We start from the raw sequence: 19,798 nt of genomic DNA, 5'->3' as shown, positions 1-19,798 counted from the left end.
TATAGGATACTTTGTATTCACACATTATTATTTTCATAGTGCATATTCGGTCATTACTCCGGCAAAGGCAACTGAACGTGTAAACTTTAATATCATTATCATATTGTATTTATCATCATTACTATTATTGTAAAGTAGTTGGAGTGGTACACATACACTCTGTAACTTTCCCTCTTCCCCCTACCCTTCCCTGTTTCTCTCTTTCTCTATTCCCTATTCTATCCAGAGTAGGTAAGCATATAGTCTCCATACTGTCAAGCCTTGGCTTATTTTGGAGACTCTTCTGTTTAAGTTCCATAAGCTGTTTGTATTTGTCTTGTATAATTGTACTAAAAACTATGTGTCGATATACTGTTTGTCATAAATGAAACACGTACATAATCATATCTGATGTAACGGAATTAAGCAGAAATAAATCAAATCAAATCAAATCAAAAAGAAACTAAAGTACAGAAACCTAACGAACCCAAAACAGAGACCCTGGACAAATTCCTACACTTAGTCGCTTTCATGCCAGAAGAGAAAGGAAAGAGAGAGAGAAAGAGCGTCGTGTGTGTGTGTGTGTGTGTGTATGTGTGTGTGTGTGTTTGTGATAGAGGGAGAGAGAGAGAGAAAAAAACACCTTATTAAGTGGTATGAAGATGAAAGATAAAAAAGATAGAAGACTATAACAAGATGAGAGTTAGTGGATCTTTGGAGCCGCTCAGCAGTGATTGCTTGATGTTAACAGAAAATAAAGTTGGATTTTCCAGTTCTTTGCCAGCATTATATCATGATATTCTTGTTTCATTTTGCTATAGTATCGTAGCAGTCTAGCCTTCTAATCCGTGTATAATGAGAAAAATATACTGCTGGTCAGTCTAATCATTAGAGATTCTTCTGGTCAGATGTAGTCTGCATCTTTCCTTTCCTTTCTTTGTTATATGAATTTTGGTTGAATATTTTTGTCATGTTATTTGTGTGCAGCACCTCATATGTTTCAGTAAACAAATTCACTTCTTTAATTTTTGCACAATTATTATTTTTTTTACTCTTTGTTTTAAATGCAGTTAGCTTTCCAGGAGTCAGTTTCATGCAGTCATTACATAAAAGTCTTCACATTAATCTCAGAATGGCTAAAATTGCTCATATGTAGCTACAAGAGACATTCAGAGAGAAGTCAAATCCAATTCATTAAGTCTCTCATAAGTGTGTATTATGAACAAACAGTCTCTCATAAGACTTTCATGAAAGGGACCCCAGGTACCAATATCTATAGGAATAGTCTACAATTCTTTTGTCACTACACCTTTCTATGAGAATTAGAGTGAATGGGGCTAGTGAATGTTGTTTCGTGCCAGCCCCATCACTGATCCTCTCGTCTTTGCTTGACTCTCTGTGTTCCAAACCATAACTCAAATGTAGAATGTCTTTGATCAGTACTTCTTACCATTGTTGAATTGACTGATGCTGTCATCATCTCTCTTGTCTACAATTTACTATCTTCTGTAATGCAGACTTTTGACAAACATACAGGTGTCTGTGATCATAAGGCTGGGTTCACATAGAAGCATACGGCATTCGCTATTCGCTAAATATTCGCTATTCGCTATACGTCATACGGGCATGGCGGATCACATATGGTAGCATGCGTATCCTACTTTAATATTCTTTTGGTCCCTACCTGAAGTTCATTTCTGTAAAAAAAGAAAAGAAAACTTTTTTTTCTACATAACTTATTGGTATTCGAAAATAAACTGTTTTGGACTAACTTTAAGCAGAGAAATCACCTCTGCAAATTATTGAACTTTTAATACAACTTTTAATGATTTTTAATAGGGTTAGTTCAGCCAGTCGATAGAGATGGGGTTATTTGAGCCATATGATTTCACACACTAAAAACTAAAATTTCATTTTTTATTATTTTTTTTTTTTTTGGGGGGGAGGGGGTGTGATTGGAAACACTGTAGTTATGTTTCCAAAAATTTATTTTAACATTTCGAACATGCATCAGCCTAATTGATTTCATCAGTTATTCTTATTCTTATTTTTTTTTGATGACGTCAATTTTTAAGGGTGGGTAGCTTGATTCTACTCCCCCATCCCAGCTTTGTGTACTCATAGCAAAAGTGAAATAATAGAGAAATCATTTTATACTTGTAAACAATATTTTCTTGGATTAAATCTATTTCCACATTATTTTCAAATTATGATAAGAATAATTAAGTAATTAATCAAATATTCCAATGAAATGAGTACCAAGAAATCCTATAATTTGTAACTTACCTTATCTAACCAAAGCACACATTCAGAACACCAGCTGCCACACCCGAACAGGATGGTTATACGCTGCATGAAAATCGAACAAGCACGATTCCCACTATACTATACTATACTATATGCAGCTATACAGCATTTTCGAATAGTGCCCTCTTATGTGACCTGGTATTAGGAAATCCTCTTGTTCGATTCAAGCTATTCGCATGCTCTCGAAAACGTGCACCGTATACCCAAATAGTATACTCCTATGAGAACCCAGCCTAATGAAGTCCTCTTGACTGCCAGTTTTCTTTTGTTATAACTAAATGAATAAAGTATATACAGATTTATAGAATTTGGGGACCTGAAATTTCACTTCGTTGTAACAGGAATATCGTTATAACTTTTTTCGTTATTGTGGGAATGCACTGTATTGGTGTTGAGGCAGTGTAACAGTGAATTCTTTATGTCAATAATGAAAGTAAGGGTCATGTACATGTAGAACCATTTTTTTTGTGTGTATGTTCTGGTATATGACTACCCTATAGCAAGAAAGGCATTTGATTTGCAGTTTTAGCAGCAGTGAGGATTTCTGCATGCTACAATACGCCCTTTGAAAGAGAGTGAGAGTTTCATAAAGTGTAAAATTTTACCAAGTAAGGTCTGTCATATCTGGTACTTTAATTCCTTACTTCTGCCAGGCTTGGCATGGCACCTAAATTGCTCCTTATCATCTAGAAATTGTTATTCACTGTTACTGGCCGTAGTTTATTTCAAATTATGTGTAAATTTGTCTCTTATGCATGGACCAAGGAGTTGTGCAGTTACTAGAAACTGCTTATCAGAACACAGGATACCTCTGAGTGTGCTATGTTTGAGTGATTGGCAATGTATATGGTGCATTATTCAAATATGTTGAACTCAGTTTATAAGTAGATCAAATGAAAGGCAGTCAGCTGTGAAATTATGTCAGAGTGAAATTCAAATATTCTGTGATCTTCTGTAATTTGTTGAGTATCATCATTCATTGAAATTGTGTTCCATAATATGCATTAAGGTATTGATTAAATTGTATTCCATAATATATATTACTGTATATGCCAAATATTTTACAATGTTTTTACCTTCACAAATTTCACGAGAAATCAAAGACACACGAAAATATTGACTCTGATGCCGTTGTTAATGTGATGCACACGTAAACATTTCTCTGTTCAGTACGGGACTCCACAATCGCGAATTTAACCACTCGCGAAATCATCGGGAAATCCCGATTAGCAAAAATTTAGACTCGCTAAATATATGGCATATACAGTAATGCGTTGGTACAACTCATAAGATTTAATGACATATTGTCAAATTTTGCTTCATATTGCATTGAAAATGGAATGCAGAAATAAACTGAACTGAAATACCTGCAAGTCTTGTCAATTAGATTCTGTTTCAAAGAAATTCATTCAATTAAATGTCGCGTGTTACTGAGCGATTGTTAACAGGCCATTAACAATCGCCCCGACAATGTACAGGTATGCTAACCTTGAAACATTGAACTGCACATTACTTGATTGTGAGACCATTTTGAAGCAAATAGTTTTCACACAACAATAAATATATAATGTACTCTTAATTGAATCCCACAAGGATTGGAACAATCACCCCCAGCATTCCCACTGATTCCCACTGATCAGTTAGTAGCCATCCCCTTTAAATACAAAAGAAAAAAAGTAAAAAAATGGAAGAATAAAGAAGCAAATACACACAAGCATACAAAAAATTAAAGGGGATGGCTGGTAACCGATCAGTGGGAATCAGTAGGAATGCTGAGGGATGATTGTTCCAATCCTTGTGGGATTTATTTAAGAGTACATTATATATCTACTGTTGTGTGAAAATTATTTGCTTCAGAACGGTCTCATATTGAAGTAATGTGCGGATTAATGCCCCGTCACTGATCAGGCATGCTAACCTGGAAACATCAAACTGCACATTACTTGAATAATTATGAAACCATCCTGAAGCAAATAATTTTCACACAACAATAGATATATAATGTACTCTTAAATGAATCCCACAAGGATTGGAACAATCATCCTCCAGAATTCCCACTGATTCCCACTGATCAGTTACTAGCCATCCCCTTTAACTAGTGAAACAAAGACACAGACAGGGCAAACAACAAGATTGATTGATTAATAATTAGTTAAGCTTTATTAAGCACTTCCATATGACAAAACAGACAATATCATAAGAATTGAAACATAGATAAAAACAAGAATTACAACAACATTCAAGGCAAGTGGAAAGTGGTATTAGACAGGCAGGAAGAAACATTGGGAAGGGGCAGTTAGTAGAGGGAAGGAAGGAAGGTCAGTAGGAGAGGAAGAAGAGGTCCACAGCACATTATTATAAATTAATTGCCAGATACAATTCACTGACATGGACACTGTAATTGATATCTAGTAAATACAGTGCACTCCTGTTATAACGCACACGGTTATAACGAAATTCCAGTTACAACGGAGTAAAAATTCAGGCCGCAAAATTATCCGCTCTTTGTTCTTTTATTGTTTATTTGTTCGGTTATAATGAAAGAAAATTTGCCGGTCCCGAGGACTTCCTCCGGGAGTCCACTGTAATGCAAATAAGTTGATAATAATTGAATAAATAACAGAAACAACAACAACATAATTCAAATTTAAGAACTGAACTGTCTTCAATCTTGATTTCAATACAGCAAATCTTGATGCATCCTTTCTTTAAACGTCGTCACTTACTCAATTATAAACACTTGGTTCTGCATAAACAAATATATTTTGTGCGAGAAAAGCGCAGAGATATGGTAAATAATTTTGTTGTTAGATCGACCATCTTGTAAGTATTTATGGACACTATACAGTGTATCTACAAAATACTTAACATCACTGAATACATTTGGCAATTCACTCTTCATGATTGAAATCAAATATGAAGTAATATTTCTAAGTTTTCACCACTGTGCTTGGGAAATTTTGTACATTCTTATAAAATGAATTTATTGTTGGTGTTGAATCCCCCTTTAAAACCCTCCTCTAACGGCTCAGTTAACACTCAAAACATATTTTTAAGCTGAACTAAACCAAACTGAAAAGGCAAAATACGAAAACATCGATAACTTTCTCCTACACTGTTTCTGTCAATACAGAAGTCGGTGAATTGTTTGAACCACTTTTTTTTTTTCTGGCTTCTTTTTCAATAAAATCATACCTCAAATCTTCATCAAGAGTAAATGAAATGGACAAGCCTATTTAAGATTTGTGCAAGTATGTAATCATAACGTCTTTTATTAAAATTATAATCAAAACTCTAGCATTTTGTTGTAAGAACGCTCAACCACATTGAAGTGATTATGGTCAAGTCACTGGAAAAAAAATTCCATTGTGTTCTAAAAAAAAAACACACGAAAGAAAGAAAAGATTTCTTAGAATTAATACTCATCAAGTAACAAAACAATGCGTTTTCCAGAAAAGTTAAAAAGAGTTATCATGAGTCATTATGTATCAGGAAATCCACACGTTCAGGTCACATTTCCCACTTTTACTTGCCAAATATGGGCATAATGTCCACTCCCAATCCTTCGGTCAAGCCGTGACCTCGTCGTAGCCCTTCACCCCAGGAGAGTGGTATATGAGGAAAAGTGATATGACGCAAAACGGTTGGTGAACGCATGGACTGGAACTTAAGAAATTTATTCTTGGAAGCATTACCAGTAAAATGGGAAGTTTTTCTCTCCTCGATCATTTCGTCTTGACATCTTTGTGACATCTGGTATTTTAAGAGGCGCACAGAATTTGTGTGAGCGTATAATCAATCTTTATCTCCGGCATCTATACGGCAGGGGTAAGTTATCTTCTTTGTCAAACTTAAACTGTACGAAGTCTGGTTTGAATCCAGGTCAGGTTGTTGTCCAGAGAATGGTAGGACTATCATTCTATAGGTAGACAGAAAAAAAAAATCCACCTGTCCGGAGGAGTCTTTTATCATTCCCCCCCCCCCCCTAATTTATCGGCTTTCCTCCCTTTAGGAGGGGATTCCGTGAAGCCAGACGCAGTCTCCGCGGAACATAATTATCTCCGACGACCAGTAGATACAGACCGATCTTTCGGTCAAATCTTTAGGCTACACGTACTTGTGCCATAGATCAGTGATAACATTAATGTTACTTCTTCAAATTGTGTTGATGTTGTTCTCTGTTATGTTGAGCTTCTGAGTGACAAGAATGTGCATTAATCATGTGCACATGAGATGTTCATTGTCATAATTTTATTATATTATATCTGATATCTGAAACGTATATCTCAAACCTACCTTAGATATGGATCTGATTGGTTGATATGACACTGTTTATCGGTTATCAAGCTCCTACAATGTGTGAGTGGACGTCAATTTGAATTGATGAATTTAAGTAGAACTTGTTGGAAACCTGGTTATCATAAGATAGAGCTGACAATTCGCAGATGCATATCCACTGAAATTTGCTACTTTCTTAATCGGTGCACATTGCGCGTGTGCGCGTGTGTGTTTCATGACCGCGTTGTTGAGTGACCGTTCGTCGTGTGTTAGTCTCTTTTTGTTATTTTTGTACTTCATCCTTCCTCCCCTTTGCTTCCATATCTTGTTTTTTGGGAATGATATGAGTATGCAGCAAAATTCAGTTAACATGTAATATATACTGTAATTAGTTGTCAGTTATGTGTATTCCTTATGCAGTATGAATAATTATTCTGCTTAGATGCGTTTTTAGTATGAAACTAGGCCTACATACGTCAGTTAGCGAGATCTGTTTTAATGAATTCAAGAGCACTGAAGAATGATTCAACTTGGCAAGAAACACTGTGACGTTAAGATTCCAGAAAACAGAGCAAATTCACTTTAACCATGGAGCCACTTTGGGCCTGGAAGGTTATTCATTCCCATTTGGTCAGCAGAGAGGACATTCTTGACACATTTACGACCCATTGGGAGCCTTTCACTCGAGAACGCATTTTGTGTTGGGCTACTGTTAAAATGTAAATTCTTTCACACGGAAGTCTTTATGGCAGCACCTCCTGACATAAAGTAAATCTTTAGACAGAAACTTATACGAGAATTACGTGCAGTAATTAATAGTCACTGTAAATTCATCACGTCTGCAATGGAATTATAGTGATGCAGTTGAAACAAAATGATGCTCAATGACAGCGTGAACGTTCAGAAGTAGCCTAACCATCCATTGTTGGAATGTCATACGGACCGTCTGTGCCATGCTTATTAACGAGCTAATTAACAGGCCCTACCTATTTTAACTTCGTTACTACGTACCATTCGAAAGTACAACGATTAGTATAGGAAAGATCGCTTCTACTAATTTAAGACACGTTTAGGTCACTATACAAGTCGATGTACCTTACGTACAATATCAAATATTTATTGATGTTATAATGCCTGCAGGACCTATAATGTTTACAGATTATAAATATATATATATATATATATATATATATATATATATATATATATATATATATATAGTACAATATATAGTAGGATGGAAGACGTTGCTTTATTAGTGACTTAGCTGGACAGTCTGTTTCGGCCGAAACAGACTGTCCAGCTAAGTCACTAATAAAGCAACGCCTTCCATCCTACTATATATTGTACTACATGGGCTCCTATAATAGTTGAGCACTGTCAGCCATATTGCAGTTCACACTCTACTTACGTATATATATATATATATATATATATATACATATCACGGCAACAACAAAAAAAAAAACAAACAAAAAACAAACAAACCTCATGAAATATTAAAGAGCATGTAATTCCAAAAGGGATTCAACCTTTATTTGATGAAAATCGGTTTTAAAATGGCTGAGATATCCAAAAACGAGCATGCATTCCTAATAAAAGGTGGAGCCAACTTTAGGATCGCTTTGTTTTACTTTGTTTTTTTTTTTCGATTGCAGAACCAATTTTCATCTAATAAACTTTAAATTCTTCGTAGAATAGTATGCTCTGTATTATTTCATAAGTGATTTCTTCGTACTAGTATCTCGCAAAACAGTTAAAAGCCCAATTCTCATGCCTTTACCAATACTAAGCAATCCCTTCAACTTTGTAATAACACTGACAGCTTCTGACAATAGGCCTTTTGTTCCCACAACACAATAACAGAAAACTAAGCACGTTTCTACTTTATAACATGCATGTTGAAGATGCCATCTGATTATTTCTCAAATTAAACAAACAAGCAAACATACAAAACCTGGTGTGGAAATTCGATGCATTTTGAATGTTTGTGAATTCAGGAAAACTGAGGTTTGCACTATAAGAGAAAATGATTAATCAGAATTTAAAAGAAATGTTGATGCACGCAATTCTATTTCAGTATTTTTTAAAACCGGGTTTATAAAAATTGATTATTGATATATTATTTTGTTTGTTATAAATTCAAAATTACCATGAAAAGAAAGAAACAAAGAAACAAACAAAAAATTCTAAACATTTTAACCCTGTCCTAGGATTTGAAAAATATAATTCATTATTTATGCATGGTATGACATTTCAATCGCATTAGAATTGGACATATTATACCGTGGGAAAGTTGGACAGTATCCGATGACGGGGAGAACTGGGACACTATCTCACTTCTTCCCGTCAGTTCGAACAAAATAAAAATGCCGGCCACATGTTAAACTCTGTGTTGTCATACAAACATTTTAATTTTCAAAAGTTTGCACGCTCTGGAGTTTAAAAAATCACAACAAGCATAGATTTTCAAAGGTTCAGTCCTTACATGCCACCGTATTATACTCCGCTCTTCGGGCTGCGCCTGCTGGATGGAATCGATGCGACCGCACTAGTTGAAGGAAGCATGCAGTGCACCGATTTAAAGGGATAATATAGTTTTGGTTGAGATGGGGCATCACGTTTCCATTTTTTTTCCAATTTAGATACTCAGTGAGAAAACCTATTTCATAATGAGAAACATCTTTGTGGAATACGAAAATAAATAGCATACAATTCGAGAGAAATTCAAAGTTTATTCGATGAAAATTGGTTTTGAAAAGGCTTGAATAACCAAAAACAAAATGTCCTAATGAAAGGTGAAGGACCACTTTGTTTTACTTCGTTTGTGGATATCTCAGCCATTTCAAAACCGATTTTTATCAAATGAACTTTTAATTCCTCATAGAATCGTATGCTCTCTAGATCGTATAATTTTGGTTGAGACCTAATTTCAGGTTTCTAAAATTTTTATGAACCTTCTTATGAAATATGAAAAAGCATGTAATTCCATGAGGAATGCAACGTTTATTTGATGAAAATTGGTTTTGAAATGGCTGAGATATCCAAAACAAAGCGATTCTAATAAAGTGTGGGACCCACCTTTCATTACGATCGCTTTGTTTTACTTTGTTTGTAGATGCTTCACTCATTTCAAACACAATTTTCATCAAATAAACTTTGAATTCCTCTTAAAATGGTATGCTCTGCACTATTTCATTATAGTGTTTTCTTGGTATCTCGCAAAAAGTTAAAAGCCCAATTCTCATCTCCACCAATACTGTACTACCCTTAATCTTGCAAGTGGCTTATCTGAAAAAAAGAAGTTAAAACTTGAATCCAGCCCATCTCAACCAAAATTATATCATCCCTTTGCAATTACCAGAGATGCCAAGTTCAAAAAACTTTTATGAGTGAGATTTTCATGACTCGGCGTTTTGGCGCATGCGCGCGAACAAGGAGGGTGTCACCCCTCCCATGGTAGGGAGCTTTTTTGAATTTTTAGCTCTTAATGATGCGATCTGGTGCATACTTAAGTGACTATTTTTTACTAATTTTGAAAGACAAAAGGGAAATATACCTTCAATTGCAACTATCACTTGAATCCTTTGAGCTATACTCCTTATTTTTGGCACAAATTGCAGACTTCACCCGATGCGTGAGAAAAATGGGTGCCCTGCGTGAGATCGTGAGACAGGCCCTAAATGCTTGAGTCTCACGCAGAATGCGTGAGACTTGGTAGCTCTGAATTACCCGTGTTCCAATAATACCGTGTACATGATGGAGCGACACAAATAATAATCCCCGTGAACAGCAGAATGAAAATAGCCCGATACTGATCCTCCGAAGCGTAGTAGTGTTCCACGAGAACTATTATAATAAAGATAAAATTTAGAGACAGAAACAGATATAGCCAAACATAGGTTACTTAGTACCCAACAGTCCTTGGAGAAAATACGACAGTCAGATCAACAGTCGCAGGAGCAGATGTAATGTCACCTCATTATTAATATTATTATTATCATTATTATTATTATTTTTTTTTTGGGGGGGGGGAGTTGTAACAGGAGTGCGAAACTTCTTCGAGACGTGTAGTGAAGGAAGAAGGAGGTTGGTGGAAAAGGATGTCCATCTCGCGTTGCTATGGTGACCGGAGGAGTTACCGTGAAATTACCTTTTTTTTTTTTTTCCTTCGCAAAATGAGCGAGCGTTCGCGACATAACAACAGACCAGAGCGGTCGTATTTTGTTTTTGTTTTTGTTTGTTTGTTTGTTTGTTTGTTTGTTTGTTTTTTGCCAGCTACCACGAGAGGATACAGTGTGATGGGGCAATTAGGGACCGGTGAGGAAATTAACGAATAATCATGTAATGACTCATAGTGCTGCTGACACTTCGATATTACTATAGTATTTTCCAAAATATTGTAATTCATCAGATCGCTTACCATTGTTTAGTTTCGTTGTGTAGTATTTTATTTGTTTATGGGTACGTGCGTAATCATTTTTCCCCCTCTCTGCCAAGGTTTGACGAGTTGAAGGCAAGATAAGAGAAACTCCATGTACATGTAATGCGCACCCGGGTACGGTGGTTAGTGGTGGTATTAGAACAAAACGATGCAAAATATTTGATTACCGGGTACTTAGGCCTATAGTATCGATTGGTGTAAACTACTAAATGTATGAGTACTCAGTAGTAGAGTATGCCTACTCTTTTGGTGCGCGTGTGTTACGAATGAATGCTGGTGGCGCGCTTTTGTACCCCAAGACACGGCTTTTATATCCCAAGATTTCCGCACCCCGCCACAGCCTGTTCCCCATCCTCCCTCCCATCCCATCCCATCCTCCCTCCCCCCCCCCCCCCAAGTTGAAACCTTGATTCCTGGAAAAAATACAGCAAGAGCATGCGCATGTGGCAGAGAAGCTTCGTCGATTACATAATCACGACGTCGTCATCTCAAATCAGTTCATTGAGCGAAAAGCGATATGTATGGCGCGCCATTTGTCCAATAATTCCGATAACCTGAGTTTTGTATCGGCGATACACTTAGTTTTTCGACCAATAAAATTATAATTTGATCGCCTAAAACTTTTGTTTATCAGTCGAGAAACTTAGTTTTTGGAGGGAAACTCTGTTTATCGAGTGAAAAACTAATCTTATCACGATAAACTTAGTCTTTCACTTGATAATCAGGGTTTATCAATAAACTTTTTTTTTTTCCGCTCGATAAACAGTTTCTCAATAAAACTATTTTTTTTTGCTTAATAAGTTGCTTGAGTTTTTCGATGAACTGAGTTTATAAAAAAAACGAAGTTTTATTGGCGAATCCATGTGGGGGTGCACAGGGTGCGCATCCCTCCTCTATTTTTTTGCTAAAATGAAAGAATAAAAAGAAAAAAATGGGGTGGGTGCATGTGCCCCCCCCCTTTAATTTTGTAAAGGTGCCCCCTCTTTACAAAATTCTGGATCCGCCCGAATTTAACGCTAAACTCTGTTTATCAAGCGAAAACAAAGTTAATCGATAATCATTGTTATTTTTTGCTGAAAGGAGGATCAGTCTCATAGATGAATTGTGGTAGGCTATGTAAAATATGTCATTTTTAACAACTGCCGCAATGTGACTATGAGTGTCGTTTAACACCTGAAGCTGGTAATACCCCACACGAGCACTGGCAATGCTAAGCTCAAAGCACCCACTACTGACAAAGCTTGATTAACTCTGATTATCGATAAACTTAGTTTTGATGAACTGAGTTTTTCGAGAAAAACTCTGTTTATCTATCAAAAAAAATCTTCTAGAACGTTTATCACAATAAACTTTTTCACTTGTTAAACTAGGTTTTTCTAGAGTTTATCAAAAAACTTAGTTTATCGCTCGATAAACACAGTTTTTCTTAAAAAAAAAAAAAAAACCGTAGTTCATCGACTGATAATCCATGAGCACTGAAAAGTGGACCTGTGCGCTATACAAGTAGCCACTATTATTATTATTATTAATCCGAGTTTTTCGGCGATAAACTACGTTTTTCGAATTATTGGGCAAATGGCGCGCCATAGACATGTAGACATTGCGTGCGCGCATGGGCGATCAGAGGGGCGCGCTAGTTTGCAGGCACAAACCCTCGTTGGTCGTAAAGGAGTCTGCGCCAAGACTACTACATGCACCACTTCGGCACTGTTACTCCCATAGGTCCTGTGTTGTAGCTTCTCCGTTGGGAGAGGCTGCTGTGCTGTTGTTGTTGTGTTGCCGTGTGCCGTGTTGCGTGTATTAGTCTTGGCGCATGCAGACTCTGTTACGACCAACAAGGGTTTGTGCCTGCAAACTAGGTAGGGGAGCGCGAGGGAGAGTGGCTCCATCCAGCTGTAGTTTGGAAAGTGGACACCGTAGACCCGTTACCGTGTACCGTGCATGAGCAGCCCCATCATACTTTCTTCACCAAGACCACTGTGCTGTTGAATGTGCAAAAACTTGCTAGGACCTGCGTTTTTGGTTACATATTGTGACACTTTCACTTCTGTTCAGTCTTGATTTTATTGGACGTTTACTCGGATTGTCGTGCAGCGCATGCATGTGATAAGTGATTGTGAGAAGTTCTGTCGACCATCAAAACTGGTCTGGATCAAACTTGTGAAGAAACGCCACAGACCTATGAGAGGTAGATTCTAGTCGCATTTAATCAAACTGTACCAACCCCAACCAGATACCTTTGTCTAGATCCTGTATGTTCTTCACTTACACTGGGTTGTCTATAGAATGCATCTAACTGTTAGAGCTAGATAATCTAAATTCTAACGTTACTCTAAATTACATCTGCTTGGAACCAAGGGGGTGCACTGCCACTGGCACTGCTTCTCCTTTTAATAGTCATAACGTTAGACCTTTTAACGGTGAGCTCCTTGACTTTCAAGTACCAACTCGCCATCGATCATGCTGATTTGTTTTTGTTTTTTTTTTATTATTGTTCCTCACACAATGGCAGATTACCTACATGGACACTTCATCGAGTGACAGCAACACACTGCTGGCAAGCACACCACTGGGTGAAATGACATGCTGACTTTAAAGTTTTAACTGTTCATAAGTTTTTTAACGTTAGACAGTTCTGATTGAAATATATGAAATCGGGATTTTGTTGGACAAGTCTTTTTGAGTTTGAAGCAAGCCCCTGCCCAGGCCAGGTCCACATCCAACAGAACTTCTGAAACATTAAATGATTGATAGAACTCAAGAGTCAAGAGCAACTCTTGCAGTAGCCCGACCAGACTCTGTTACGCTATGCGAAAACAGTACTTGTCGCGACGTACCATGTACAGCGACTGGGCTGTGTATAGTTACTCTTGCAGGAAGACCATTCAGGCACTTGTGGGTAGGCCTATGTAGGTATGGGTTAAGATGCTATGTGCTTCCTTTGCCCTTTGGCCTTACTATGTTACATTTACCATGTTTACCAATTCATAGGTTACAGTTTAAATTTATTTTGAGTTTGTTTATAACTATAAGTTGCCATTGCCATTGCCAATATGCTACTCTGCTACTGAGTGTTGGTTGCTGTTGTGTTGAGCATGTTGAGCTGTTGAGATTTTGAGGTGATAATCATGTTGTAGACTAACAATGCACACATAGAATTCTACAGGTCTCTAGAATGAAGTGATGCTAGATCCTAATGATGTTAGATGTATGGGCTAAATGCAACTAGACACTAGTGACTACTAGTGTAGATACGTTTTTAGATCTTGGTCTACATTGTGAAGAAAAGTGTGTAGAATACAAAAGAGTTGTATTATTCATAATTTAAAAAAAAAAAAAATACACATGTGAGACACCGGTAAGATTCAGCAGCTACACCTTCAGCATCTCTGAGTATTAAAAAAGATATTTAAAGTTCTTCCAGCAGTTGTTGAAAAAGAACATCTTGTTGAAGCTGATAGATGAATTGAAGGAACAATACTGGAAGTTCACTTGAAATGACATCTAGCTGCAAGAACATCCTTGCCAATGCAAATTGTTACAATATCCTTACATCATGTCTATTTGAAAGATTTTACAAGTTGTGAGTTTGTTCATTTTTATAGAGACTTCATTCTATTTTAGCATCCATAAAGATGAGGTTTAGATGATGTTTTTGATTTTGTGCAAATTGATGTAATTACTCTTTGAGGTGTTTAAATAGTATGACATGTAGTGAATGATTCAATTGAAATAGAATGAATGTAATCATGTGGCTGTAGTTTTCACATTGCAGTGATGCCCAGCATTTCAATTTGTTTTGTCTTATATGCACGGGGTTGTGTATTTGTAAATGCCTATCGGTGCATCAGTTGAAAATGATGGCATCTAGATCAACCAGTCTTCCACACAGCTTGACATCGAAACTTCGCTCATGCTAATCAGTGTTGAAATGTCGTAAGTGGATGAATATTATTTTGAATTGGGACGGCTTTCTTGAACAGATAGCAACACAAAAACTTTTACTCGGTTATGATAATCCAGTTCATTTGAACAGAAAAGAAAGGTGATGATATCAACCATCACAAATAAGAATTACACAGAGTGACAAGAGCACAATGCTTTCATTTCAAATGAATAGTAAAGTCCAGGTACTATTGTTATTTCCTGCCAGGTGCAACTTGCAGTTAACATTGTTCTGGGTACATTTTTGAAATTCTGTAGTGCGATCTCTCATCATTTCCCTAGGAACTTCACTCTGAAGCCTAGCAAAATGAAATGAAAACATTTACAAATCAGCTCAATCTCTGAAGTAATGGCATAGTTATCAAGACACAAATGCCTTCTATCTCTTCTTGTCATGTCACTATTCAGGGCAATGGTGTTTTCCAATACAATAAAAACTTTAAATGAGCAGAGTCTAATCTGCTGTATTTCATAAAGATCATTATGTTTACATTATTTGTGAAAAGGCAACACATATATGAGACATGGTTTTCCTCACACTCTTCAGAAAGAGAGAGTGGCTATTGTGCATCAATAGATAACTTTCTGGGGTTTAGCCATAAAGACATACTATGTTTTAAGATGATTTTCTGCAGTTTATATCAAATGAATCATGATTACATTGGAGAAATCAGAATATCCCGAAAAATGTGTTTACACATGTATGTCAAGTAGAGAAACAAATGTTCCAAAAACTCACTAACCTACAAAAGTTATAACTTTGCAATTACAAATTTGCAATCTTTCACAAGTTATGTTATGATGTAGTAATGTCAAAGACCTCACACATTTGTACAAGTTTAGAATATCTTTCTACACTCTGTCCCTAATGAATTGAAATATTCTTTGTGGTACTGTCACACAAAATTATTTGGTTGAAGGACAATCTGAATATATCTCATAACCTCAATAATGAAAATGTTTTCTTTTAGAGCTTGGACTGTCATGGTTCTGTTCATGGATTTGATTCTGCTGTTGTAGCCATCAAAGCTGCTGAAAAATGTATTCATCAGGAGGACAACGGTAATTGATGCTTAAAGGACAAGTTCACCTTCATTAACATAAGGATTGAGAGAATGTAGCAATATTAGTAGAACACATCATTGAAAGTTTGAGGAAAATCGGACAATCCATTCAAAAGTTATGAATTTTTGAAGTTTTTGTGCAGTCACCACTGAATGAGAAGACTACTGCAGTGTATGATGTCACATGCGTACAACAATGTAAGGAAAATATAAAGAGAATTTCACAAAATTTCATCTTTTGAAAAAAGTACACATTCCCTTGACTCGTTACTGACATATGTTATGGGTAATATTATTCTCATTGCCTTTAGAAAGAGGCAAGTCAAGTTCTCTTTTATTATGCGAAAAAAGTGAAAATATGTTGAATTTTCTTTACATTTTCTTTATACTGTTGTATTCATATGACATCACGGGCCTTAGTAGTCTCCTCATCCAGCGGTTCCAACACAAAAGTTTTAAAAATTCATAACTTTTGCATCAATTGTCCAATTTTTCTCAAACTTTCACTGATGTGTTCTACTAATATTGCTGCATTCTCTCAATCCTTATGTTAATGAAGGTGAACTTGTCCTTTAAAATTTCTTTCCTTGATGATGGTCTTCCATCATGGCCGTAACTTGCCCCTCCTTTTGTTCAGAGTTGAATTGAATGTTATGGCTTCATTTTAACACAATATCAGAGATACACGCATCATATTGGATCATTTCCTAAAATCTAGAAATATTGTTGATTGGACAACATTAGACTTGAATATGTATTATTGATTTTATGAAATTGGCATGGGAATAGTACAACATCATAGAGAGCTAAAGTGGAGTGTGCTCACATTTTTAAAGAATTCAAAATTCCTTTTGTGTGTCTATACTGAAATACAATCACTCAAACCAACCCTGCAGTGGGTGGTACTGGTTTAACAGGCAGTCAACTAGCTGCTGCATGCTAATCTTAGGATTGCTTCTTTGATCAAAATATATAATGTTCCGTCAATGAGTTTTCTTGCTGCTGCATGCTAGTCTCAGGATTGCTTCTTTAATCAATATATCTAATGTTCCCTCAATGAGTTTTCTGCCAAGGTGCTGAAGTGCTAATCCACGAGCACCAGGGGAAATCTGTATATTGCAAAGATTAGATTTGCAATTTAGATTTGGAGGTATTATTATTATTATTTTTTTTAAACTCCTTTACATGTATTCCACTGGCCTTGCTTATGCTGTACTTCCCATAGTTTCACACCATTTACACAAACAAAATGATATGCTGCATACTAATGCTTGCAGTAACCTGTTGCTGAAGAATTCTTTTGTAGTAGATTTTATTTTGCTATTAGTGCTAGGGAGCACGCCCCATCAATCTCAAAGCATGATGCTATAATTTATTCTTACAAAATGCAAAGTTGGATGAATCTTCCTTTCTTCACTTATTGTATGGGAGGTTGAGTGAATACATAGTTTTAAAGACTTGCAAACTTTGAACACAAAATCTGTGTTCACACATAGTCCTTATCATCAGTGATAGTTACTTTTCCAGAGAAAATGGGAATAATACATTTGATAGCCATAAATTATAAGTGTTCGTAACTAGTCAAGCAATGAAATGGTGCTGGATTTTCTTTCTGGATATTGTCTGGATGTCATTTTACTACTTTGACATCACAAATTGTTGTAACCATCTTGTCCAGTGTTGAGGGCAAATATTGATGATAGTCAAAGATGATAGTCAAAATAGATCATAAAGCTTATTTAACTTTTCAGTGAAATGTGTTATTGTTCCCAAATGCCATTTATATCCTTATCAAAATTTCAGCATTCCCTAATTCCATATATTTACGCCACCTCAGAGATTTCTTTGTATTATTTACAGAAAAAAAAAACAGTAGAAGCTGTCATTGATTAGCACTCTTTTATTGTTTGATATGGTGTGATTCTTATTTTGTAGTTTGTGTGTAATCATGTAAGGCCATGTTAGTCATGTATTGTTCTGATGTTTCATAGATATACTGTGACCAAATGATGTGTGTCTTTGAATTACCTTTGAATCCCCCCCCCCCAAAAAAAAAAGAGAGAAAAAAAAAGAAAGAAAGTTTGTTTCCTAATGAACAGTACATGACTTTGATTGATGTACTTTTGGATGTGCTTTTGGAATTCAAATAATAAGTTAGGTCAAGCAGGATGTCTATTTTTATACATGATTGAATGTTTACGAATGATAGCAGAATCATTGCATTATTAAAAAAAAAAATGTTATTACATATGTAGAATTTGCCTTTCTAAGAGAGAAAATCAGTCACATTTATCATCTTTATCACCATTTTCTATTGTACATTTCATTAGGTATCCACCAAATTCTGGTCAATACCAAGGGCGGCTGCTTCCCGCACCTAGCAGTGGACAGGGTTTGCTACCCCCACCCAGCAGTGGACAAGCATTGCTACCCCCACCCAGCAGTGGACAAAGTTTGCTACCCCATCCAGGAAACATTCCAAACCAGGAGAACATGGCATGCCAGGGAAATGTGCCCTATCAGAGGAACCTGTCCTGCCAAGCGAATGCCTTTGTACCGGGAGTGACTCAACATTTGACAGTAATTCAGCCTTTATCATGCCTTCCAACACCCCTCTTTGTGCCAACATCTGCTAGGAACAACTGCCCACCAGTTCCCACTGCTGCCACAATGTTTCCTGTATCCTCATACCAGCCGCTGCCGCGTCCGGTGTTTGCGAGTGGCTTGCCGCCAACTCCAGTCCCGCCCTGCAGCATTCCAGGAAACCAGGGACAGATTTCACCAAACCGGTCAACAAACATTGGGACTAACATCAGTCCAGGATCATATCGCCCTCCGGACCCCTTTTCCCCCACCTCACCCCATCAACAACCCCAAAGTGATATTCCTCCCCTTCTTCCTTCTCCAATGGTGCCTCAACCTTTGTTTCGCCGAGGAATGAACACTCCCACTAAGAAGCAATCTACAAATGCAGACAGATCATTGAACAAAACAGAAAAAGCTGATTTATATCGGTGAGATTCTTGGGTACTTTCCCATGCATTCTTGTTTTGAATATCTCCTTATACTAGCTTGCCCAAGTAGTCTGCAGATAGTGTAATCATTGCACAGCAACAACAAAAACAGACAAATTAATGCTGTTTCACTGACCATGGCTGTGCATCTCCCATTTGTAAAGGTTCATTGTGTTCTACCAACTTAACTGTCCTTCAGGGTCATTGGTCATTTTAAATGAACAACTTTTTTTTTTGGCAAGATGAAATAGTGCCCTTTCATGAGTAGGATTGTCTAGAACTTGTGCCACTCCTGTCATGTTTATTATTTCATACATCTCTACTTGTCTTGATGGCCAGGAGTGACCAGGCTTGTGATTCACACAACTGTCTGGACTCACACGAGACCATTTCTCATGTTTGCATCACCAGTGATTCATTACAGTTTGTTATGTTTTGTTTCAGAACATTTGGTGTGGTGCTGCAGGAACACGGCCCACTGGAGGTGACTGACAAGCGTCTGCTCAGTGTCTTCATGGGCCTCACGCCATTCCAGCGCCAGGGTATCAAGTACTTGGGGGGCCTGAAAGACTTCTTCCAGCAAAGCCAAATCTTTGATTTGGATGGCGATGTGGTGTGCCTAGTCTGGCAAAAAGAGGAGGTGGGCATGTTTTAATCAGGGGAAAAGTGGTATCACGAGTATCCAGCTGGCAAATGAAAAATTTATAAAAGTTTTGTATGATGTTGACTGATGCCAACATCTCATAGCACTAGATAATGCCCTTTGT

General features: G+C 36.8%; 1 protein-coding gene across 1 annotated transcript in view; it reads left to right on the top strand.

Annotated features, from left to right (window-relative positions):
• The first annotated feature begins 15,922 nt into the window (after positions 1-15,922).
• Positions 15,923-19,798, top strand: part of LOC140238314 (uncharacterized) — a 28,909-nt gene continuing 25,033 nt past the window's right edge. The window contains exons 1-3 of the mRNA XM_072318248.1: positions 15,923-16,015; positions 18,348-19,031; positions 19,476-19,671. Coding sequence (XP_072174349.1) covers positions 15,993-16,015; positions 18,348-19,031; positions 19,476-19,671 — 903 coding nt within the window. The 5' untranslated portion in view covers positions 15,923-15,992. The remainder of the gene's footprint in view (positions 16,016-18,347; positions 19,032-19,475; positions 19,672-19,798) is intronic.

Source organism: Diadema setosum, chromosome 14 (assembly GCF_964275005.1).
Source record: "Diadema setosum chromosome 14, eeDiaSeto1, whole genome shotgun sequence".
NCBI lineage: Eukaryota > Metazoa > Echinodermata > Echinoidea > Diadematoida > Diadematidae > Diadema > Diadema setosum.
The sequence above is the reverse complement of the archived record's forward strand: the minus strand, read 5'-3'. Positions and strand labels throughout refer to the sequence as shown.